Source organism: Colius striatus, chromosome 9 (genome assembly GCF_028858725.1).
Source record: "Colius striatus isolate bColStr4 chromosome 9, bColStr4.1.hap1, whole genome shotgun sequence".
In the NCBI taxonomy this organism is placed as follows: Eukaryota; Metazoa; Chordata; class Aves; order Coliiformes; family Coliidae; genus Colius; species Colius striatus.
Genome location: NC_084767.1, coordinates 10,775,143 through 10,799,591, shown reverse-complemented (window position 1 = coordinate 10,799,591; position 24,449 = coordinate 10,775,143). Strand labels below are relative to the sequence as shown.

General features: G+C 39.9%; 1 protein-coding gene across 6 annotated transcripts in view; it reads left to right on the top strand.

The window, feature by feature from the left end:
• Nucleotides 1-24,449, top strand: part of KCNIP1 (potassium voltage-gated channel interacting protein 1) — a 349,864-nt gene that overhangs the window by 291,311 nt on the left and 34,104 nt on the right. The window contains exon 1 of one of the 6 annotated variants that reach the window (XM_062002324.1): nt 13,200-13,308. The exons of the other annotated variants lie outside the window; for them this stretch is intronic. Within the exon in view, the coding sequence (XP_061858308.1) occupies nt 13,200-13,308 (109 nt within the window). Of the gene's footprint in view, nt 1-13,199; nt 13,309-24,449 lie in introns of those variants that run through there. 6 annotated transcript variants of the gene reach the window in all.

Genomic DNA, 24,449 nt, shown 5'->3' with positions numbered 1-24,449 from the left:
TTAGTTTGTCCTCCTCCTACCTCCAGAAGTATTAGGATGTGAATAAACGCTTTAGGTCCGTCTCGGTGTTTGAGCTGCTTTTTGAGGCTATGGCAGTCTATCTCCTTATTTTTCAGTTTTTTCTCTGACTTTGAAGTGCATTTTTCTTCAAGGTTAGTTCAGCAAATTGACACATTTCTCGTAACAAAGGCAGGCATCTCTGGTGAGGATTAGAAGAATAATTGCTGTAAGCTTGGCTGGCACATACGGCATGGAGAAATTGGTTTTTATCTGATGTTCCTCTTCTTTTTTGACTTCATACTTTTCACTATTTCCTCCTGTCTTTTGTCTTTTATTTTTCTTCCCTTTGTGTATCCTCCCTTCTGTTGTGAAGTTTTCTAAAGGATAAGAATGTTCAACTGGAGCCAAGGAGTAGGGAAGATTTCAAAACAATGATTTTTGAATGGATTTAGGAACAAAAGAAAAATAGACTTTAATGAAGAAGTCATTGAAAAGAGCAAGGAAATTATGAGGGAACAAAATTAAGGCAAAATCATGTATAAACTGGAGCCTGAGTAACTTGAATTAAGGGGTTTGGGTAAGAGAGAGGGAAGAAGGCAATGTACCAACTCATCTGCTTTAAAACTCAGGGAATTTGACCTCTGGCCTCAGCTTTCCTTCAAGGCACTGAGAAAGAGCCTTTTTCTTTCTCTCACTTATCTTTATTTGGGTTTTCTTTGTATTCTAAAATTAGAGCTGAAAGTTCTATAATAGTACCAGTAATTATCCCCTGGTTGCTATTTTCATAAGGTTATTTTCTACCTAAAGAATCTGCTTATTTCAGGGGTTGTGGAGACATTTTCTCCCATTTCTTAGTAAAAGTCTGTGTTAAATTTTTATCCACTACATAAATTGTCTACAAACTGTCATCTAAAATTGGGAAAAAATATCTGCAGACTTCTTACAAAGTTGAGATTCTCAGGACTTATTTTCATTTCATTAGAGCTGGGAAACGAAGACCTTTGTGTCAGCTTTGCTTCTTAAGAAATAATCTTATACTAAAAGAAGACAGACTATCAGTGCCTGTTCAGAATACAGCCAGTGAATATTCTCCTAGTTAGCAGAGGATAAGGCAAATTTTTGTGGCTTGATTTATAAGCAGAGCTGAAAGCAAACCCAGCATTTTGTGGCTTTCCTTCTCTTTATTGCTAAGAAAGGAAGGAGGCAGAAGGCTGAGCAGATAACTTAGAATAAAATTTGCTGGGAGTGGGAATTCAGTGTTCCCCCTCGGTGTTTTTCAGGCAGAGCTAAAGTGCTGCTGCCCTTCAGCTCTTTGAAAACATCAGGCTTTAATATCCAGTCTTGGATCTAGTGATAAGCAAATAGAAAGGTGTGACTTCAAGCTTCCTGGACCTGTCCCCTTTTCTTTGATTTTTTGCTAAGTATTGAGCATATGCTATGCTGGCAAAGCAGGGACTTGGACCAGCTTTTTAAGACACCTCTAGAAAGTGCATCCTGAATGTTTTCATACACAAGTGTTACCCTGCACACAGATTTGTGCTGCAGGTGTTGTCTTGATCTGGACCAGTTCTGTATTGTGTTCAGACTACCAAAAATTATCCCTGTTCCATGTAACAAAACCTATTCCTGGGCAAACCTGCCAACTGCTGAGTCCCTCTAGATTTCTTGGAGTGGGGATGACCATGTAATGTGGGTGGGCTTGGGAATGTGCTTGGAGACTGTGTTTCTGTACCACTGAACATCTCTTCCTGAGCTCTTTCACAGCTTTTTCTTCCATCAAAATTGGGATAGGAGATGGGTAGGAGAAAGAAATGAACCTACAATTTAATGAATTACAGTCAAGATAATTAATTGGCCCACTACAGGAACTTGTTAGTTCCTCATTACTGGAACTACTTTCCCCTGTTGACATCTTTAGTAACTGATTTTGTTATTAAAATGGAATGGTTAGTTTACCCTAAGGTCACAGCAAACCTGTATAACAACATGCCCAGCAGCTGATGTCTTACTGAGCAGCATTACAGCAGGAGAATGCTGGGCTGGGCAGTCTCTGAAATGGACTGAGCTGAGAACATATTTATTTCCTACCTGTTGCTAGTGCTATTGTGCAATGAGAACTGGGGAAGGGATCCAGCCTTACCCCAAGTGACCTCCTGGAAGACAAGTGTCCTTGGTTGCTTGTGAAAAAATCAGCAATGAATGCATAAGCTTAGAGATGCTGAAATTCATATAAAGAGGTAATGGATGTTTATGGCTTCCCTTTGCTGTGTTGTATGTTTCACATTGCACTTTGGCCATCTGTCCTATGCTTTGAGACTCTCTAAATGTCCCCGTACTATAACTTTCAAGTGTTTCAGAGCACATGGCACACTTACTCTCACTGGAGCCCACTGAGGCAGTGTCATTAGCCTGCTTGTAAAAGGGAGAGTAAAGCACAGAGCTCAGGGTGGATGTACATCTGTTTTCTGGGCCCCTAAACACACTGGGACATCTTGGTGCCTGATCTAGCTGTGGTTTCACAACCCTGGAGCAGAGCAATCAGGCTTCCAAAGCCTTGTGCTAACATCCATCTTTTCTCTCTTTTTGACTCCCTGCATCCTGTTAGGAGCAAGCAAGGACTGACACTGATCACCTATTAGCTATTTCTTCATAAAGAGCATTTATGTGAATAACAACCTAGCAGGAATTAAGAAGTACCGTAGTGGCAGTGACAAATATTTTGGCCAAGCAAGACTGAGCATCAAGGAGAAAATGCCAATTCCAGTATCAAAGTGGTGTTGACTTAGATGTGCTCAAGAGAAAAGTAAAGACAGTAGAAAAACAGCACTACACCCAAAACCTAACTATTACTGTAACAAGTATTTTATGGATAATTGGGCAGAATATGGTTATGCAGAAAAAAACTTCACACACCTTCCATTCAGGTCATATTGTCAGTTCTGATGTATCTGCGGCCATCTCCCCTCCAAGGTGCAGTGTGGCCTCTGATGCCCTCGTGATTCATTTGTGCATGTCTGTGATTCAAGGCATCAAGTGTTTATCCTTCTCTGCTGCTTCCTGGCTTATGTGTGCAGGGGAGTTTACATCCTTGTGTTTCAGCCCACTGAGAAGAAGGGATATTGAAGAAATTGCTCCTGTGAAGGCTCAAGCTCAGTTTTGACAAATCATCTCAATGCAAGGTGGAGTCCTTCACCTGTATGGCACAGCTTTCCTTTCCAGTAATACTCTAACTTGATTTGTTGGTTCAGCTTGTGGCACAGTTAATTCCCCTCTCTCGGAGTTGTAGCAGAGACCAAAGCAAAGCCTGAAATGACATTGTGCCATTAAAGTCAATTGAGTCTGTGCAGTTAACATCACCGTAAACAAGTGATAACCAGAATCCTCAACTGATGCTTAAAATTTAAGGCTGTTGTGTGGCATTTCCAAGTCTGTGTGCTGCCTAATGCCCCCTCTGAGCACAATTACTGTGTAAATTGAACTGAATGTACTGAATAAATATGCTAACCTCACCTTGTCTTTCTAGAGTTCTAACAGTGAAATTTTTAGTAGCTTTGAGATTATGTTATTGAAGAATGTCCTATTCCTCTTAACTGGCTCTCCAGGCACTCTTCTGTTGTTTATGAAGGGATATATATACATATATCTATATATGAATCTCACTGGAAAAACAGTTTAGACCCAGGTCTGAAGAAACCTAAGTATTAATGTTTGCAGGTGTTTATATCCTAACAGCTACAGGCTTACCTGCTTGGTATGCAGGAGATAGAGAGGAAGCAAATTTTTGTGCGTGTTAGCTCAAAAGATTGCAGCTTTGCAGTCTGGGCATCGAACTAAACGCTAGAAAATTCCTTTCTGTTCAGATCAATTATTTAGCAGAATCCATGCCAATTTCCCTGCGTGGTTAGGTGTGAAATTGAGTGGTTTTCCACTTTGTTTTGATGATATTGAAGCTAGCAACTGAATTGGGATTAGTGCACTCTGTGGAACTGGATGATTTGAAAGCCTTGTAAACAGTCTTCAGGTTTGCAAACCTTCACATATTCATAGATACATTTATATGTTTTTTTCCCCCAAAAGTAACCATGATGTATAGGGTTTTCTGTGATGCTCAAAACTACAGATGCACTATTTTTAATCTAAAACTACTCCTCCTTGTACACAGCCCAAACAACTGAAATGGTGAAACTATGCAGAAAGAGGCCAGCTGAACTTATGTTCCAGTTCAATTATAAGCAGTGGCTGGTCTGTAAAGACTACTTTTCTGATTATATTACATAAAACAGTGGGAACAGAGAGCAGAAAATAAGATGTTTTCTGAGCATAGGTCATCCAGATCTCCTCAAGCAAACTAAACATTTATGTATTGCTCAAATGGTGAAGTATACATCACCAAAGTGCTGTAGTTCTCTTGAAGAAGCCTGAACTGGCAGAAAGGTTTCATGATCTGTCAAAATTGAAGGAACTTCTGTTTTGATTTCCCAAATATTTTTCTTGCATGCTTTCTTTTTTCTACAGAGAAGCATCCTTCAATTTTGAAGGCCAAGTGGAAATGGGATACTGCTTGCTACTTCCTTATGGTGAATGGAGTTAAGACCTTGGATGTTGTACCACTTTTTTCTCTGGAAATGGCAGAGCTATAACTAGAGAGAGATATCTAGACTTGATATCAATCCTTCAAAGTTTTTAAGCTGTAACTAAAGGATAAATCTGTCATGAAAAGTTTTATTACAGTTCATGGTTTCCTGATGATTAACAAGAGTTAACTGTAATTAGATTCTTGCTGTTTATGTAAAATGCTTAAGGATAGAGAATGCTCCAACCAAGGGTTTTTCAGGATACTGAAGAGTGGTTTGTGTTTCAGATGAACTAAACTGTCGTCTTCGATACCTCTGGATATAATTTGGCATCGTTGCTAGATCTTGGATTCGTTCTTTGCCTGAAAGAGCTCTGAAGAGAGTAAATAGTGACAACTGAAATAACCTTTCATTTCATCTAAATATATTAGCCTGTAGGCCTGAGCTGTATTTGAGCAGCAGCAAAGCATCCAATATGTAGTTCAATAACGGCAATTAAGGATTGCACTTTTTTTCATGAGAATGTACCTTGCAATTAATAAGCTTCAGTTTAATTAAATTGTGGGGATGGAGAGGAAAGTAGCGTTCTCTATCATACAGTTTTCCTTTAATTAGAATATGCCCTGATCAGTAAATTGACAAGAATATTTAAGTAGAGACAGAGGTTTATTAAAATCTCCAATAAATACTATGGACCATCATGTAAAGAGCTGGTCAATTGGCAGGGACATATTTAATCAGCTCTTGCTTAAAAAGCTGTTTGGCTAGTCAGTCATCTTCTGAAGAGCAATGATCTTCCACATTCAAAGGGAACTCAGTTTGAGACTGGAACTGGACCAACACAATTCACAGACAGATCTGGCCTTTTATCACATACCTTGCATGCTGTGCGTTGCAGAGCATAGCACAGATGATACATGTAAATGCCCACGTGTTGAATGTTTAGGTGTTGGACACAGGCTAAACTAGCTCCTAGCACTGTGTGCTATAGTATAGTAGCTGTCCCTGCAGAGCTCTGTAGGAGTCTCTGTAAATTGCCATTCTTCTGCAGATATTGGAATAAACCTTTCAGTCCCAAGGTCCAGCACTTCTAAAATGCACTGTTCTGCTCTTCTTCCCTGGAGCCTGGTTTTGTCTTGTTTTACCTTGAAATTAGCCCAAGAAATGTGCAGCTCTTGCTTCACAGGATAAATGCTTCTGCAGTAAGATCGAAAAAACTTCATGCAAATGAATATTTATTTTATCAAGACCTGGTTCTCCAGTACTTTAGACTTTCTTGGAAATAAGTCAGACTTTGAGCTGTGCATGTTGAGAACTTTGAAGAAACTCACTTCCCCCCTCCAACTGTAGTTCTGATATCATCTGCAACTATGGAAATTCAACTGTAATACGTAAGAGGATTGTGGATTATTGGGGGAATATTCCAGCTGCTGAAGTGTGTATGATACATAGTGCACCTCAAAGATGAATATTTACAGACCTGAGATGTACTGGGTATAAATCATTCTACCTGAACTGCCCTTTCCCAGATATGACACTATGGTCATAAATCTACTTCTGTTTGCTCTTGCCCTTGACTTGCAGCTTAAATTCTGAATGTAAATCTGCTTGCAGAAAACTCCTGGCACCTTCATTTTCCTTACTGCTATTTTACATGCTTCTCACTTCTGATGTTCTTTCAGCATTTACTTTTCTGCCCAATCCCCTGATTGTCTTGAAGGGATTAAAATTGAAGGTGACTCCCTTGTCTTTGCAGTTCCCATATACAGATATTCTATGCTGTTGCCATAGTATTTTCCCCTTGTTCTCCTCTGTTGTGGGACTGGTAGCAGCAAAGTGGGAGTGAGTAGCATGTTGGCTTCATTGCCCATGTCCAGTTTGCTTGGTAAAGGAATATTTTTAGATACATAGAAGAGGTTTGAAGGAGGCTGATAACCTCACACTAGTGCTTAGCTTTAACATCCAAAGTACTGTTTGTCATGTGCACCTGTATTGAGGCTCTTCAAGTCTTGCTTTGCTCAGATCTTCATGTTTCCTTGAGTATCAGCCTATCTGTGATGTCCTGAGAAGTAGAATTTAAGTAGTGGTGCCACTAGAGGAGCAGTTAAACTGGGTTTCATAAATCAGAGGCTGTCTGGTAAACTCTGGAGAACTGACCCCTACAGTGAGTGCAAGGTATATGAAACTGCTCTCATGCTCCTATTAGCTGGAGCTGTGCTGGCAGAAGCAAAACCATCCTCCTCTTCAGAAAGCCTTCCAAAAATTGCCTTACTTTCTGAGTATTTAGAGCTACAGTATAAATTGCTCTTTCAGTTTTTGTTGTCTAGGTTATTCTCTACAAACTTGACAATGCTGCTTCTGAAAGTTTTGCTTCAGACATTGGCTTTATAAATTGACTTTTCAGGTATTTTTGGTTTCTGTTTCATTGTAAAATGTTAATTTCTGAGAGTTTTGTTACTTGGTCCAGGTTTCCAAACATTTTATGGATGGTGGGATTTGAGACTATGATGTATCTAAAATAGGTAATATGTACTATTTCATAATTCACTGTGATGTTTGGTTCTGTACAGTTTCATAATTCCTTCATGAATTTGTTACTCTGATCTCCTAGTAACCTTTTTTTTGTGCACTGTCATTTTCAGAATATTATGCAAATAACTAATTAAAACTTTCAGGCTTGGGGGTAGAACAGGAATACAAATTACAGATGATAGAATAAAAACAAGTGTAAGTAATGGATAGATGATACAATGAAGATGAGATACCAGTAAAGTCAAGAAGAATATTTAGAAGTGTTTCATTATACAACAGATCAGTAAGTCAAGGAAATATAGACTTATTCAGAAAACCATGTGCATATATTTGTTGATTGAGGCCACTTACAAGTAAGAAATAAGACCATGAAAAGCAGTGAGAAAACAGAGTTTAACAGGCAAAGGACCAGTACTCTTCAAGTGGAGAGCATTGAGTGCTTAAGCATGTAACAAACATAACTAGAAAAAAGTATGAGATTGGCTTTACTAGGCAATATTTTCCAACATTTTTACGCAAAAATAAGAGCACAGTTTAATATTCCATTAAAATGTGAAGGCAAATAGACCAAGCAGCCTGATTCTTCCATTCACTACTTAGATAAATGGGTAAATGAAGGGGGAGAAGCCAATGTCTTGATTGGAGACCACAGGAGCTGTAATGACTGTATGGCTGACTAAACTACCTATGTTACCATAGTGGAATGGTAGCAAATGTGATCATATTTAATAATACACTCCTTAAATAATTACATAGACCTTGAAAGAGACAAAGAAATCAACTGTGGGGTCCTCCTGACTAAATTGTCCTTACACCTAACAACATCCTAACATTGCCAGCAAGCCGGGAGATGTTGATAGAACAGAGTCAGTAGCTCCTTCCCATGAATTGGAAGAATTGAACTACAGGGGAATTTTTAATGAAATGATAGCTGGCTTTGTTATAGCAAAACAATTTGTCAGGTCAAGGGTTCATCTGCTGGTTACTTCCCTGCTCTCACACAGTGAGGAAATGGCAGACTGAAGAACTAAACTCTTCATTCCCAGCTCCCTGGGCAGCACTAATAGAAAAGCATCCAGATTTCTGTATTATCTAAACTAGCTAATGAGACATTTGTGATTCACCTGTCATTATACAGAATGTACCTCTAGTGACAAAAATAATAACTGGTAATTAGCCAGGACTTTCAAAAACACTCCTAGCTGGGGAGTAACTGCTGGGAAACACAAGTGTGATATGAATCCAAATTAATTTGCAGGCAGAGAGGAGTCAAGTTGAATTGTAGTGGTGCAAATGGGAAGGGACCCTAACTCTTTGTTGCCAAATGGCTCTTAGTCCAACTGGAGATTGTTTGTGTTTTAGATGGAGCCCTTAACCATCAATTACTTAAATATCAGATTTGCTAATTTACTCAGCATATTGTTTTTTATGTTTAGTCAGCATTTACCAATTTACCAAGCATTTACCACACAATTTGCAGATGGTACAAGTTACTTGAGGCTTGTCAGACCCAGAAAACTGAGAAACACTGAAGAGTCTTAATCACTGGTGGGGAGCAGTGCAAATGAATGACTGTTGTCTAAGGCAGACTGATAAAATGCTGAAATTTAAGCAATTCATATCATTTCTTGGGATTAAGGAAGTTAAAATCACTCCTGAGAGAGCCATAGGTTTCATTTTGGTTTATTTAGTTTAAAATCAAAGCCTACTGTCTTTTTGCATGCACAAAAGAAATCATATTGGATAAACACATGTGGAATAGTAATTTTGTACTTTCAGCACTGTAGCCATCTGCAATACTTTGAGTGATTTTGTTAGGCCACTTCTAAAATGTACCAGAATTGGAAGGACTTGAGAGGTCTGCAGTGAAGATAGATTTATGGACAACAGCCGTGTGAGGAGGTTGTTCAGGACTGCTGAGGATCACAAGATCCATAAACAGGGGTGTTCTTCAGATATTTGAAACAATTAACTAGGGGAAGAATCAATCAGATGTTGCTGTTTATTCTTTGTCATAAACCAAGAGCAAAGGAATAGTCAATCAAAATGACAAATTTAATGTTTAGGGTTTTATACAGGTAGCTAATCATAAAATACCACAGAGGTTTTCTTAAAGCTGTGGGTAATGAGAACATGTCACGCTGCATATGATTTAAAACAAAGTCAGGAGACAAATACTCCTCTTTGAAAGTGTGAATGTGTTGTAAATAGCTTGGTCACCAGGAAAAGCTTCTGCTGTGGGGAATGTTCTTCTCTGTTTTGCTGTGACTTTTGCACCTTCACAGGATGTATTTTTTTCCCCCACAATCAATTTTAAGAGCTGATTATAAGTTACATAAATAATTGATGTGATTCATCGGAGCAATTCTTCTGTTGCTAGAAAATCCTTTTCATTACATGTTATTTTGATTGATCTTTATAAAGTTCCTACTTGGGTTCCCAGAGGGCACACGTTGTGCATACCAGCATAAACCTTTTTCACAGCTAATTGAGGCATTTGGCCTCTTTTGCTGTTTGTGAGAGATGTACACTAGGCATTACCAAGAACATGGATCTCTATTATCAAGACATCTGGTATTTTAGACATTTGGCTTTTTACATTCCTCTTTTTTCAGACTTTTTGCAAATATAAAGCCTTCTGCTTCACTGATGAGCTTAACCTTGTCTGTATATAACTAGAAAACTGTTCCTTCAGTTGCTGTGCCACACAATCTGTTGATCAGTGGCTACAATAGAAAAGCAGGCGCCAGCTTATGCTGTTCAGTTTTGTGTGATTCTAGCTAAAATCATGTAGTCCTTTGAGCTACCTTCTGAGGTTAACAGAGTATGTATTTTGCAACAGATTTACATCCATAAATCTGCTGCAGATCAGAATGAGTTTTTTGGGGGACTGTAGAATATTTATTGTGTAGAAATAAGAAAAGATTGAGCTCTGCTACTTGGCATTGGTTTGGGGTTTTCCTCATCCTAGGAGTGCCTCAAATAAAACACCTAATAAACCTCTGATTAGTATTTTTGCCTCTTGTTAAAAGTTGATGATCCTCTCTTCTGTGCAGATTTCTACTGGATTAACTGAGTAGCTGTCCTATGGTTTAAATTATAGAACCAATTTCTCTTAGCTCAATACTACAATGAAGAAGGACTGTTGCTGTAACTAATGGGCCAAGGTGGGATGGAAGCTTTTGAGGAAAGATGCTGGGTTTTATTTAAATTAGTTTTTATATTGGGGAAAGCACAGGATTTGACTGCCATAAGGCATCTGTAGCCAGCTCTATAGTCAGTTCTAATGATTTCAGTCTTAAAATAGCAGTAGAAAGCTGATGATGCTTTTCACTAGTTGTACACCGTAATGGTAGATCAATATGTGGCCTGGTGGCTGGCTGGAGGGACCTGGTACACTGCCTGTTGAGCAATTAGCAGCAATTTCCATAACAAGTTAGCACTACATGGCACCAACATGTCCCTCACATGTGTCCCTGGTTCTCAAGGCAATAATAAGCAAACGAAGTATGAGTCAAATGGCTGTTTTGGGAAATGAGGGTGAAGCAGCAGCATCCCGGAAGAACTGCTGGTTCAAGGTGATGCAAAACCAACCTGAAGGTCCTGAATGGGAAAATTCTCCTTCAATATCTCTTCCAAGCCTGTTTAAAAACTGAGTCAGCCTCAAAAAACCCTTCATTTGGCTTTGACACCATTAAACATACTGACCAGTGCATTCTGAGCTCCTGGCAAGCATGAGGGCTTCCTGCAATGAGGACTCTAGACACTGAAACCAAACTGTTCTTTTGCAGTTGCTCATATTAAGAATGCCTAAAGAAGCAATAATGTTAGACTTGGCATAAATTACAGGAGGACAAATAGTGGACATGCCAGTTTTTATGCCCTTCTTTATGCCCTTTGCTAAGGTACTGCTGCAGAGCTTTAGGTGGGACATGATGATAGGAGAAATGTAGAATTACAAAGCAGTACCTGTAGGAAACCAAGCTTTTTGAGATTCCTTGCTCATCATACCATCATTTTTCAGTTTAGCTCTCTTTTTTTTTTATGATAATTAGGAGATTCCAGGAGGCTGGTGCATTGCTAGGAAGAAACTTTGTGATTAAATGTATCTGTAATGTGCCTGCGAGTGAGTGGTGAAGGTGGGATCCTTCATTGTGTGTGCTCCTCAAGTTCTCTTAACTTTGAGGTCTGAGAAAATGGTGCAAAGTTGGCCAGTCAACCGGTAAATCTGTAAAATATCCCTTCTATAGACAGGAAGGAACCTGGTTCTTTTGGAGTCAATAAACCTGGCCAAACTTGAGAGAGGAGAGGGGGAGTAGTGTGTTTGAGTGGGCTGCTTTTTTTTGTGTGTGCTAGCAGTGTCTGGATTTTTGTAATGGAAACTGGACATAGAAAACCAAGGAATCAGCAAAATGTTTTGAGGTCTGTTTATCACCTGATTGTCCTGGGAATTGGCAATGAAGTGATAATCAGGTCATGATAGTTTTCAAGCTGAATGTGTTAAGCGGGGAAATATGACCCCAAACGTGGCATCATAACCAGTGGTACAGCCAAAGCAATGAAAATCTAATGTGGCAGATGCTGCAGAGCACAAAGAAATTCTCTGGACAAAAGTATTCATCACTAGAAGTGGCTTTGATATTATGCCATTGAGTTCTGGATAGGTAGATGCCAATGATAGAACCCTCATGAAACACACTTGCAAATGTCATCTCTTCCTTGGCCACCTGCACAAAGAAATAAAGCTCAAATTCAATTAAAGTGTTCATTACTCATTGACTTGATCACTCAAGCATGTATGAGTACTCCAAACTGGCTTTCATATGAATATCTCTAAGCAATTCAAGTGCATCACATAGTCAATGTGAAATAGAAAATTCCTTTGATTTTCTGCACATGATGTGATTCTGCACATGATTCTTCAGCTGTAGTTTAAGGCAGCATCAGAAAAGGTTATGGAGTGAAAGTCAGCCTGCCTTGCTCATTTGGATGTATGAGGAAAGAGAGCATGGAGGGGGATGGAAATGTGGGAACAGTGTGGAAGAAGTGACAGCCTCAGAGTCCTGCAAAATAAAAGGCATCGGCTGTCACTGTTCTCGCCTTCACATGGGCCACACCAGCACCTTCCACTGATAACATGCAAGAGAAATCTGGCTTTTAGTGGTGTTACAGTCTTGGATCTGCCATCCTGAGAAAACAGTAAACCTGCCAAATGTTTACTCATTTTTGGTGAAAATGGAAAAATACGTCAATGACTTGATTTGAGAGCAACCTGAAGTGCTATCCTATGCCAGCAACCAGTGAAAAACTGTGAAGATAAGTGCAAAGTGCATCTATGTCTTTTCCTTAGCTGCCTGCAAAGGATGCTTGTTCTAGGCCAGCACTGGTCCACACTGACATCTGGGGAGACATTAAATGCCAGTGAAACACACTTTGCTGTTCAGCAGGTGACCCAGAGGAACAGAGTTTGAAGCTGTTGCTTAGAAACTTGCTGTGTAGGTCCTGGGCTCTATAGGGGTATACACATGTATGTGGGAAGAGTGTTTATGTACATGCCAGCATGTCAGGGCAGTGAGGAGAAGGATTTAAGCAAGGGAAAGCTCTTTCTTTTTCTCCTATCATGCCATATTCTTTTACACAGTACAGAGCAGACATCGACAAAAAGCATTTGCTATTGGCAGAGTTACTGAGAAAATCTCAAATGGGGAAGTTGACTAAGATCACAGACTTTAAGATGAAAAAATTGTGTGAGGTGCTGCTGAGGTTAGCACAGTGCTAAGTTGTCCAGGGGCAGAGTAAACTCTGGAGGGAATCAGCTTGAAGTGAAAGAAAATAAAAGCATACATTACTGTTAAATGCAGAAATTGCTTGCATGGCTTAAAAAAAGGCGAGAGAGAGGAGAGGAGAACTAGGAATAGGGGGAGAGGTTGAGTTATACAGAGGGAGTGTGAGAATGAGGTGGCGGGGGGAGAGGGAAATGTACTGCACAGTTGGCTGAGCAGCCGGAAGAAAAGCTTCAAACGGAGTATTTCTCAGCTTTCGATGTCTGCCAGTTGTTTGCAGGCACACCACTATCTGTGTGTGCCTTAAACGATGTGGACTAAAGGCGAGTCGGAGGGACTCCAGACTTTAGGGATTGTGGTGGTGTTGTGCTCCTCTCTGAAACTTCTGCACTACCTCGGGCTAATTGACTTGTCAGATGGTAAGAGAACTTCCAAGTTTTCCAGCTCTTGTTTACTTTTGTTTAAATCTGTCTCAGTAAAGCCACTGTAGGCAGCAGATAGGCTGTGGGAAGGAAAGCACTGTCTGTCAGTGCACTGATTCTCAATACTCCCTTGTAATCATGTAGGTAGCAAAAAAGGAATCATGCTTTATACTTTGAGAGCTTTGTTTGCTTTTAGTGTATTATCATAGCCAGAGAGAGTCTGAAGCTGTGATTCATTCTTTTGTCTTGTGTATTATTTTATCAGATGTTCTTAATTAACCTTTCTAATTGTTAATTGTGTTTCTCTCTTTTGAAAAGAAATTAGTATTAGGAAAAGTCTTTCTTGAGATAACAGAACCACAACTGATAATTATAGGTGCATGGTTTCACATGGCTACCTAAAACAATTCTGTTGTGACATTAGCAGGATAAAGACATGATGAAATTAATGTGAATAAAACAAAACTTCTCTGTATTTGCTATTCCAGACACTTCAGCAAAGTAACTAGAAGTGAAATAACCAAGGGAGAAATTCTTATGTTTTCACAGAACTGAAAGATTTCATCTCTCTTATTCTTACCAATGTAATAAACCTTTTTCTTCAAGATCTTTGTGGCTAAGTAAAGTGTATTGTAACAAGTGAGCTTTGGGGATCATATTAATTCATAAAAGGATGTTTGTATTACTGAATTTGGGGGGGAAATACCTCCTTTGCTTCATAAATAAGTTATTTATCTTAAAACAAAGGGACTCTCAGTTGACTGAATGTATTCTTGCTTCCATCACTAACTGTGCTGAGTTTATCTAGCAAAGGACATAGCAATGATAAAATATTAGCATAAATGCCTACATTACTTTATTCATTACTTTATTGTATTACTTTATTAACTAAAGCTACAAAAGAGTGGATACAAGGAGAGGAAATTTTTATATCAAATACATTTTACTGGATAATATTACAATCAAGAAAAGCAGATGGAACTTTAGCCTTGCTACTCTATCAGTGTCGTCAGGATCCTAGAAATCCTCTTGCAGGATTAGGAACGTATATGAAAAATGGCCTAAAGAAAGAACTATTTAGACTAAGGGAAGATGCAAATTGGCACATATTTGTTATTACATGAATGTTATGGGAGATTTTTGTTTACTCCTAGAATGTCACTAGAGTTCAATTATATAATTATAAATAAATCAGGATCTCTGGCAACAACAACTAGTTTCAGTTAATGGTAACTGAGTGGTTCACCTTAAAGATAAGCTGTCAAGTCAAATACGGAGGCAAGTGCATTGCCACCTGTTCAACTGCAAGAACATTTTTGTACCTATCTTTCCAGAACTAATCACTGTAATTCCAGTCTCTGCTCTCTTCAGAGCAATTGTTTTCCTCTTAAAAGTCTCCTCAGTGTTTCCCCAGCACAGTCAAATCTGTGACGAGTGAAGAAGTTAAAGTGAACAAATAGCCACAACCTCTGTTCACTGAACAGCTCTGGCTGCATTGTGTTTGTGGTCATCAGTCAATTACTTCAATACCTACAAATGTAGAAGGGTATTGCACTTTCTTTTAACTCTTCATAAGGGAACACTTGTCAGAATTAGTGATACACATAGTTCCTGACTGCTGATGGATTACCTGACTCTTCATTCTGTGATTCTATGATACTAATAACCTTTTTAGCTTTGGATACATTTTCTTGCATTCTTTTTGTCTGGCTGCAATAGTTCACTTTGAATACTAAATAAATATATCTTGATCTCTTCCATCCCTTCTGAGACTTTAGCTATGCTAAGAATTATTTCTATGCCTAAATAGTAACATGAATGTAATGCAGGTGGTCGGTAACATTGTGCAATGCAGATTTCAGCCACTTGGAGATCTTTAAAGGTGGCGTTAAATTGTTTTCTTTGTACTAGGTGGCAGTGATGGGAGAGGTACAATGGGTGCTTATATTGCAGCATAAACATTTCTGCTTTTCATGGCTATGTGAAATAATACTGAAGATGCTGAAAACGGCCATGTTCTTACTCCTTTGTAGAACGAGGACTACTCTGTCTCCTGTAGATGAAACAGGCTTACTTAAACAGTCTTCCTTTGTCCTGTTTAAAGGTGGTGGGAGAGGGGGAACAAACAAAACCTGAATGCTGATAATTAATCTAACTGGAGAAGTAATAATTATGGGGAGGGAAATGGTGGAGAATAGTAATTTGGAAGATGTGAAGCTTTAGAGTCTGCTGCATCTGAGTGTATGTTTGTTCAGTTCCACCTTTTCTGTTAGTTAAGTTCCAGAGATGAAGTCCTGTTCTTGCTGTTTGATCCTTCAGGTGTCTGACTGGAAACCACTGAAACCAGAGACATTACTGTCAGTTTTCATCTCTGAGCTCAGCCTAAAATTGTTGAGTGTTTTCATTAAAATATTAAATTAATAGGAAATGTATTTTTCTGATTTGCTTCACCTGCATTTCATGTGGAACAAGACTATGTCAAATGATCCCCTAAAACTGAAACACAAGCTCTCCAGTAAGATCACACCTCTGTCAGTTGTGCACTGCTTGTGTTTTCCACAGTCTCCATTTAAATGTTCCCAGTTGTAAGCAAACATTAGGAGGGTAGTGTCTAGGTGTAATTAATAGGCAAAATGTGCTTAACTAGAGAGAAAAAGTTCTGCAAAGCTTGGTGCAATTCATTTTTTTGACCTTAATAGATATAGAAACTCTGATGATGTGTTGCTTTGTGCCATTCTTGCTGTTCTGTCATTTGGGGGTTCATGTTTGGTTGTATCCTTGCTGCTATTCAGTGCTGCAGTCTCGTTTAGTGAGTTCCCAGCTCATACAAGCTACACATAACCACATTGAAAAGGACTGGCTAAGAGTTGAAGATCAATTTTCTTTAGTGCAGCAGTGCATCCACAAACAATTATAGACACAGTGCATCATTTGGGGAAATATCTGGTTAAACCTTGTACTAGTTGGAGACCAAAAACCTTTTCTGTAAAGTGAGAATAAATTCTGGCTGTACACTGGAGTTCTGCTTTAACTCCTTTGCACAACATCCATCCATCCTCCAGGTACCCTTGAAGCATCAATAAATTGTGTTTCTTCAAATCAGAGGGATCCAGAGCAAACAAGAATTGTGGTGTTGGGCTAGTTCAGTATTGATTCAGTAATGCCTAGGCAGGGTAGGAAACCCTGAAAATCAGTAAGCTAAAATATACTGTCAAGGCTTTAGCTTTTTAACAATCTCCCTGATTGTTGTCACTTATTTTATGACAGATTACAAGCAGGTGCTCAAACATTTTCCTTGATTGAGTAAATAAATCTACAACTCAGCTATTTCAGATGCTTCAGAGGTTGTTACTGTATGTGCCTACATCATTCAGCAGTGTGTCAGACATATACTGCTAACGTGAATTTCCTTTGTCACCCAGAGAAATTAATTTTAATATGGCTGCCAATGGAGATTGGAACCTTAAAGCCTCTTCCTTGTAACTTCACTAGAATAAGTTTTTCCAAGTCTTTCTCAGTGCTCCTGATTTCATGTGGTGTCTTCAGTACATGATGTTATATGGAGAAAGGAGATAGAGGTTTCCTATGGTATCAGGCAACCCTTTAGGTAATCCAGACTTGAAACCTAGAGTTATGTTCCACATAGTGCCTTTTTTTCATGCCAGCTGAATCCTAAAGTAGGAACTCTGCCTGAGTTCAGATCCTAAGTCACCACAAAGAGGGAAGTTTTTATAATCTGGTAACTGGTCACCTCAATTGTGTTGTTATTGCCTGTGGTAGGTACTGTTGCAAGTGCTGAGGCTGTGAACAGGCAAAGACAAATCATACCTGATAATGGTGTGATTCATGAGGTGCATTATTGTTTTTAAGTAATAGTATATAAAAGTTAAAGCTTCTAAAGAGATCAATTCTGCACTTGGTACAGACCAGGGTCCCTGCTCTGACTTCCTCTATGATACTTAGTTGCCCAGCTGCTACCAATGCTATCTGACCTGCTGTGAAATGTCCTGGCTTGTTTTCATAGCTTGTTGAGATATTGATTAATCCAAATGTCGAACAGGAGTACTTTTATATAAAGGCTCTTGTGAGAGCATGTTCTTTCCTCTAGCTTCAGATAGGAACTTGAAACATATTTTAGAGAGGGGGAAAGGTTTAAGCAGACTGAAAACTGGATTCTCTCCTCCAGAGTATTACCTGTGGAGGTAGGGAACTGAATCAATTTGGCTGATCAGCATTTTGGGCTACAGTTCTTACTCCACTATTAAATCCCAGTATCTCCACTAGAACTCATTTTACATAGGATATTGGTCAGAGTGAGTTTATGCAATTATTTACTGTGCAGCTGAAAAACAGACCTGTCTCGTTTTTAGAAAACCCAAGCAAACAATAAACCTGTGGCAGATAAACAATTTCAGAGCCTCACTTTTTTGAGAGGCCAGGAATATGTCACGGTAACATCATGTTTCTATGTCCATATTGGCATAGAGGTGCCACACTTCAAAATATTCAGCTCACTTAAACACATTGGTAACTTGCAAAACAGAGTCCTACAATATACAGGGAAGCAGTTAGAAGACAAATGCATCACTTATTGCTATTTCTTGGTCTTAGTACTTCTGAGCATAGTCTTGCTTCGTGAGGATAATTCATGTCTGTATGGTAAAACAACTTTGCATAATGTGTGCCTGTGAGGGGACAGAGCCTGGGATTGTGCAGCCAAAACTAGAGTGTTCCCGTGCTTTGCTACCTTGTCTGTGCTTTCCTTGCGTAGAGTTTTGCCTGTGTAAATCTGGGGAAGTGCAGTATATGCACTTATCTATTTACATTCACCTTTTTTTTAAAGTTATTCCAACTAATTATTACAGGTTTCCTGTAATGAAATCTCTGAATTTACTGCAGCGCTTCCAGCTTGCAGCATTTCCTCTCATGTAATGAGAGAGCCTCTAGACTTCATTATACAGTCTGTTGCAGAAGCTCCTGAAGATTGGTAGCCTTGATACAGCCTGAGCTGCTGGCTCCCAACTGGGGATGAAGTGAATTTTGTTTGCTGCACATCATTTTCTGATTTCCCAGGCCTCGTGGCATTTGTCAGTGCTTAAGGAGTCTCTAGATTAGTTTCTGACAGCTGCTTCTGATGTTTTGTGGCTTTTCGGTCAGCTTCAGCTCTGCTAAGGAGTGGGAGAGGTTTTGACATTGTGGATTAATTGCAGTCATTCCAGTCCCCAAGGAACTTAATTTGAGTTGTTTGTGCCATTGCTATCTTAATACCGAAGCTTTTAGTGTCCAGCATCCTTTCAGAAAGACAATTCAAACCTTTTAACTAGAAGTGGTTTGTTTTAGCAGCAGGGATTCTGCCTCAACCTTCTGGATCTATGGAGGGATTCGCTTAGTAGTTGCAACTATTCATGACTGTGTGTTTACCAGAGGATATTGCACTATGCTGTTTGCTCCTTGATGTTTATCATTGTTGCTCTATTGCTAACCTTTCTCTTGATATACTAATTTCTCATTCATTTATGTTCACATGGTGGCAAAGCTTTCCATGTTTCACACCTCTGTCCTGTGTCCCCTTGTTTCTGTGTAAAACTGCCTTGTTTTTGTGTTTTCTATTTTACTTGGTGGCTTATAAACTTGCCTCTATTCTATGTGTTGCACTTTCCTGGCTTTTTGATTAAATCTCAATACATACACTGTTTCCTTCACTACTGCAGCTGCTGTTTTATCTCCTTTTGCACTGTTACCTGGTTTCGTGCCTCAGCACCTTTGCAGTGTGATCAGGGTTGGGGAGCACTCAAACACAGCATCCCTGTTACAGTAGGGTGCAGCTCTTCAGGGAGCAAAGCTGTGTTTACTAGCTCTCTTCATCTGAAAGGCTACCTTGTCTTTTACACTTTATGTTAAATGGCCCTCTGCTTTTCATCCAATTACTTTACAAAACCTCTGACCAGACCTGAAGTCCTGTTCTTTTAGTCTCTCTCTCTCTCATCCTCTCAGTTTAGTACTAAAAGAACTCTCTTTGCTTACTTGAATTTCTGTGTTCAAGCAAGACTAACACAAACTCTATTAAAAAAGGAAACATCAAAGTTGTTAGCTTGTCCTTTCCCATGTAGACTTTCTTAACATTCCCTTTGTGTTTAGCACATAGTCTGGTCTACACTGCAAGTGGTTTAGTGCCTTCTTACTTAGATTACTGCCTTCCAGCTTAAGTAATCAGGAGCTTGTTGCCCCATGCTGTACTTGGGCCACAACACCACCATGCTGTGCTACAGGCTGGAGCAGAGGGGCTGCAAAGTTGCCTGAAGGAAAAAGACCTGAGAGTGTTTATCAGTAGTGGCTGAACATGAGCCAGCAGTGTGCCCAGGTAGCCGAGACTATCAAAGGCATCTTGACTCGTATCAGGAGGAGTGTGACTAGCAGCACCAAGGAAGTGATTATGCCCCTGTTCTTGGCACTGGTGGGACTGCATCTTGAGTATTGTGTACAGTTTTGGGCCTCTCACTACAAGACAGACACTGAGGTTCTGGAGTGTGTCCAAAGGGTAGTAAAGCTGATGAAGGGTCTGGAGATCAAGTCATCTGATGAGGAACAACTGAGGGAACTGGAATGGTTTAGCCAGGAGAAAAGGAGGCTGAGAGGACACCATATGATTCTCAGCAACTGATAGGAGGTTGTGGCAAGGTGAGGATTGATCTCTTCTCCCAAACAACAAGTGTTAGCACAAGAGGAATGGCTTCAAATTTAGAGTCCCTATCCCTGGAGGAATTCAAAAGCCACATAGCTTAAGTGCTGAAGGGACATGGTTTAGTGGTGGACTTGGCAGTATGAGGTGAGTGGTTGAACTTGATGATCTTAATGGTCTTTCCCAATCAAAATGATTCTATGAATTCACTTTCATTCTATTGCAGTTTTTATAACTCAGGAACTCATGCTTGTAAGCATCCATCATTGGTTGTTCCAGGATTTCCCAAGAGCTGAAGTGAATTATGATAAAACTCCATAGTCCTGTAATCCTTCCCTTTCCCTTTACCTGTTTGTCCCTTCCAGGACAAAATAGAAGCTTGCACCTTTTAGTCTGAGTTTCCTGAAGGTAGGGAAAACATGGTCATCACCAGTCTGTGGAAGCTAGGAGGAAAACAGGATGAGAATATGGTGGGAGACATCCCACACAGCCCTATATTTTATCTTCTAGAGACTCTGGCTAAGATACTGTACTCTTCTTTTGATGCAGTCCAAAGAGATGGTGCATCATCTTCTCCCTACAGGTCTCACATGGCAGGGTAGGAATAACTGGTCCAGACCCTCTGGTTTGTGCTGATTAGAGCCAGATAGTAATGCCATGTAAGACATTTGAAAGCAGAGGATGCTGGCTCAAGCTCTTCTCAACCCCTTTGTGGGCTTACCACAGCAGGGTAATTCAGTCAGTCATTCCTTAGAATGTATTCTGTGTTTGTTTCCCCTTCAGCTTTAATGGATCTGATGGAATAGATATGGGTTTTCTTTCTAGTCTGTTTGTACAGTAGTTGTGTGTGCAGCATAGCAACCATTCCTCCTCAGAAAGCATCACAGTCCCCTGGCCCTTCAACAGCAAGCATTGCAGGAAAAAAAAAAAGAGAAGCACTTGCATAACTCCTGCCTGTGGCAGCACAGAGGTGAGAAATGCTAATTTAACTTTCATTCATGTTCTAGTGACAAGGTGTCCTCAGGATGTAGCCTATAGACAGAACAACAGAGCAACAACCACCTTTTGAAAGCACAAACCACTTGTTTTAACAAATCAGCACCCCTGCTATCAGCAGACAGCCCAAGCACAGCAGACTGGGGGTGTTTTGGAGGAGTGAGCATGACTTAACATAAAAGTGCCCACCATGGAATTCTGCAGCAGGTGGCTAAGAGAAGAAAGGGCCGTGTTTTCAGTGGGATAGAGTGCTGGAGGGGAGCTGCTCTGTGAAATAGAAGTGCTTATTGTGCTTTCTGTGGTAGTGTTTGAAGAACTTTGGTGTTAGGCTGACTTTGAAGGTTGGTAATGGTTTGAAAAGTGCAGACCTTTGACAGTGATGAATCAGCTAGATAACTATTTTAATTCTTTGACTAAGCAGAACTTCAAAGGGGAGTACTTGGGCTCTCTGAAAAGCATGGAAGGCATGCAAAAAGAATATAGCAATATACCACAAGGAAACTCTCAATACACCACATGCCCTAATGCTGATAGTTCTGTGCTCTTCCATTTCTGATGTTACTGGAGCTATTTTCTTGAGTGAGACTTTGTGAGCTGGGCTCCTTGTATCTCCAAGGAGCGAGTAACTGGGAGTGTAGTTGTACTTAAAGAACCAAGTATGAATAAAAAAATCTTCCATTCAAGAATCAATTCTCTTCAGACAAAACTGCTGCATGGTAGGAGCTGAGAAAGAAATGCTGAGAGGAAAATGCTCCTTCTAGCTCATGCATCTTAAATGTGAAGATGAGGGGAAAACTGTCTTTTGTTTTCATAGGAGGATTTAGCAGAAAACACACAATATTTTGACCTACTAAAAACATAATCTTTTTTTCCTCTTGCTTCTATCCCCTTCTTTTCAGTATTTTCAAAGTGATATTATGAGGCTCTTTAAGCAAGTTTCATTACAGTTAATTCCCCCTCTCCTCAGGCAGCTGCAGCTTTATGTACCAAATTTTTATTATACCCACAAGCTTTCTGCTTGCTAATAAATAATGGTAAATCTTTGGATGGAATAAATGTGCTTTCCCATTGCAGCAGAAAGAAAAAGCCCTTTCCCTTTCCCTGAAATTAAATGAATGCTACTTTCACTCTCTTGAAGAGACATGACCAGATTAAAAAAATGAAGTTGCTTGACACCATTAATGATATCTCAAATCATCATTACACAAAAGATATCTGGGATCTTATAAACAGCTTTTTTTAAAGTCATTTTTAATACATTCTGTAAAGAGCAGGCAGCTGTGATTTCTGTTCTTGTTCCTGAGCAGTATCAGCCTTTGCAGTGCCCCTGAGAGCAGATGACCAGTCCCAAAGCAAGGTCTGTGGCTGTGGCAGGAGAGTCACTTTTAGCTACAGTAGGAGGGAAGGAAGGGGGAGGAGACATTGAAGTGAGAGGAACAAGAAGACTGTGACTTGAGGCTGATAATTTGAACATTCTAAGAGCCTACCTGGGTTTTCATGATGTGTTCCTGCAGTGGCCCCAGGACAGTGTTTAAGATGTTTTTGCTCTGGTGGGATGTTAAAACTTGCTCCTCATCTTCACTGACTGGCCAAATTATCATTGGCACATCGTTAGCAGTAAGTCTCAAAGTGATAGCTGTGGTCCAGCTTCTCACACAGCTGCTGAATCACTTCACTAATATGAAGCATCACACATCTAAATACTGACCTGTGTTTGTCTGGTTGGCTCCTTGGTTTCAAAAACATGCAAGAGCCACATGAGAGCTACTCTAACATGCTGTGTTTTGAAATCTGCAATCACTTCATGGGGCCTGAATAAATCTACAGGTGTAGAGGGAGACATTTCTTTTGACTGAAGGACATCTTTGAGAATTTCAGGGTAAGGCTGCTTTTCTTGAAGAAATGGAGTTAGAGAGGCTTATAATTGGAAAGGGATAGCTATTTAAATAGTCAGTATGAATGGAACATAATTAACATTACCTTAATCCCTCTCCTAAGATTCTTAAATCCACACATGGGAGCCTTGAACTGAGGATGCATGTCCAAATGTATCTTTGTTTAGTCTAATTAATTTAACTACTTAAACAGTTAATCCTTTCTCTCTTAAAAGATTTCATACTGTGGAAAGAGTAAAACGTTTCATTTGTCTGTTTTGTGTCCAGCATGCTTCCTGTAACAGCCTGTGGTCCCATCCAGCAGCAGGTCTGGGAAGTGAAGCAGCCACTTGCTATAGCAGCACTGTACACGTGCATGCAGCTACTGCTGTGGCTGAGCATCCATCTGTGGTGGATGGGCTTTCTTTAGACACAACTAGTAGAAGAAAAAGGTGAAGCTGAGAGAGCTGTCCCAAAGGCCAGGAGGGGCAGCCATGCCCTGAACCATACCTCTGGGCTGATAGGGCTGCCTCAGGGCAGGAGCAGGGCTGGCAGCATGGCAGCACGCTCTGACTCCAGCTACAGAGCCTCCGTTTATGTGCCTTTCTATGTGTAGAGCTTAATTTCTCTTATTATTCTGGAATTAAGCCAAAGCTTTATTAAATTTCTTGTAGATGATTAAAATGAGGATTGAAATTAAAAGATGAAAGGGGGAAAATCTTTCTTTATTTGGGGGAGGAGGAAACGTTTAGTTTGATATATTTTAACTGGAACTTGTGAAGAATAAATAGGAGTGAGCACTTGCTCAGACAGGTCAGGCTTCCCTAGGTAGGTCATAGACCAGAAGTTCCCATCAGCACACAGGTTGTGAGTCCTCACAGAATCTTCTTGGTCACGAGGGCACACTGCTGGCTCATGATCATTCTACTGTCCACTATGACCTCCAGAGCCCTTTTCCTTATATTACTCTCTAAGAGTTCATTTCCCAAGCTGTACAGGTACATGATGTTCTTTCCCACATGCAAGACTCTACTCTTGCCCTTGTTGAATTTCATTAGTCTTGATTACCTCTTCTCTTTCTTGGTGATCCTGTGGCACTCTGATATCAGAGTCCAATGCAAAAGGGAAAGAGCCAAAAGGGCTCACTTTCATAAGCAGCTCTTTGAGTAACACTGAGATGGGTTTACCCATGATGGCATGTCCACGTAAATCGTTTCTTGTAGCTCTGGCTCTACCACAGAGTTGCTCACGCAACTCAGCACATGTTGATGACATTTCAGACAAAATATTCTAATTTAATGTTGGTTGTGTATTGAGTGGTTTTATAACTAAAACAACCCACCAAAATTACTCTTAGCAATGCTGTCCTGTCTTTATTTCACTCTCATTTGTGTGCTACTGTATGATTTCCTTAGAATGAAAGAATCAGAATTATGAAAGATACCAAAGTGTTTTCATGGCTTCTTTAAAATCAAGTCACTGGTAAGAGCTGATAAACACACATGTGGGCAGCATTTGCTCTAAGTGACTGGCTTCCAAATCCTGCTCATAGTGCCAGCCATTTCCCAGTACTCATGGGCACTATATCT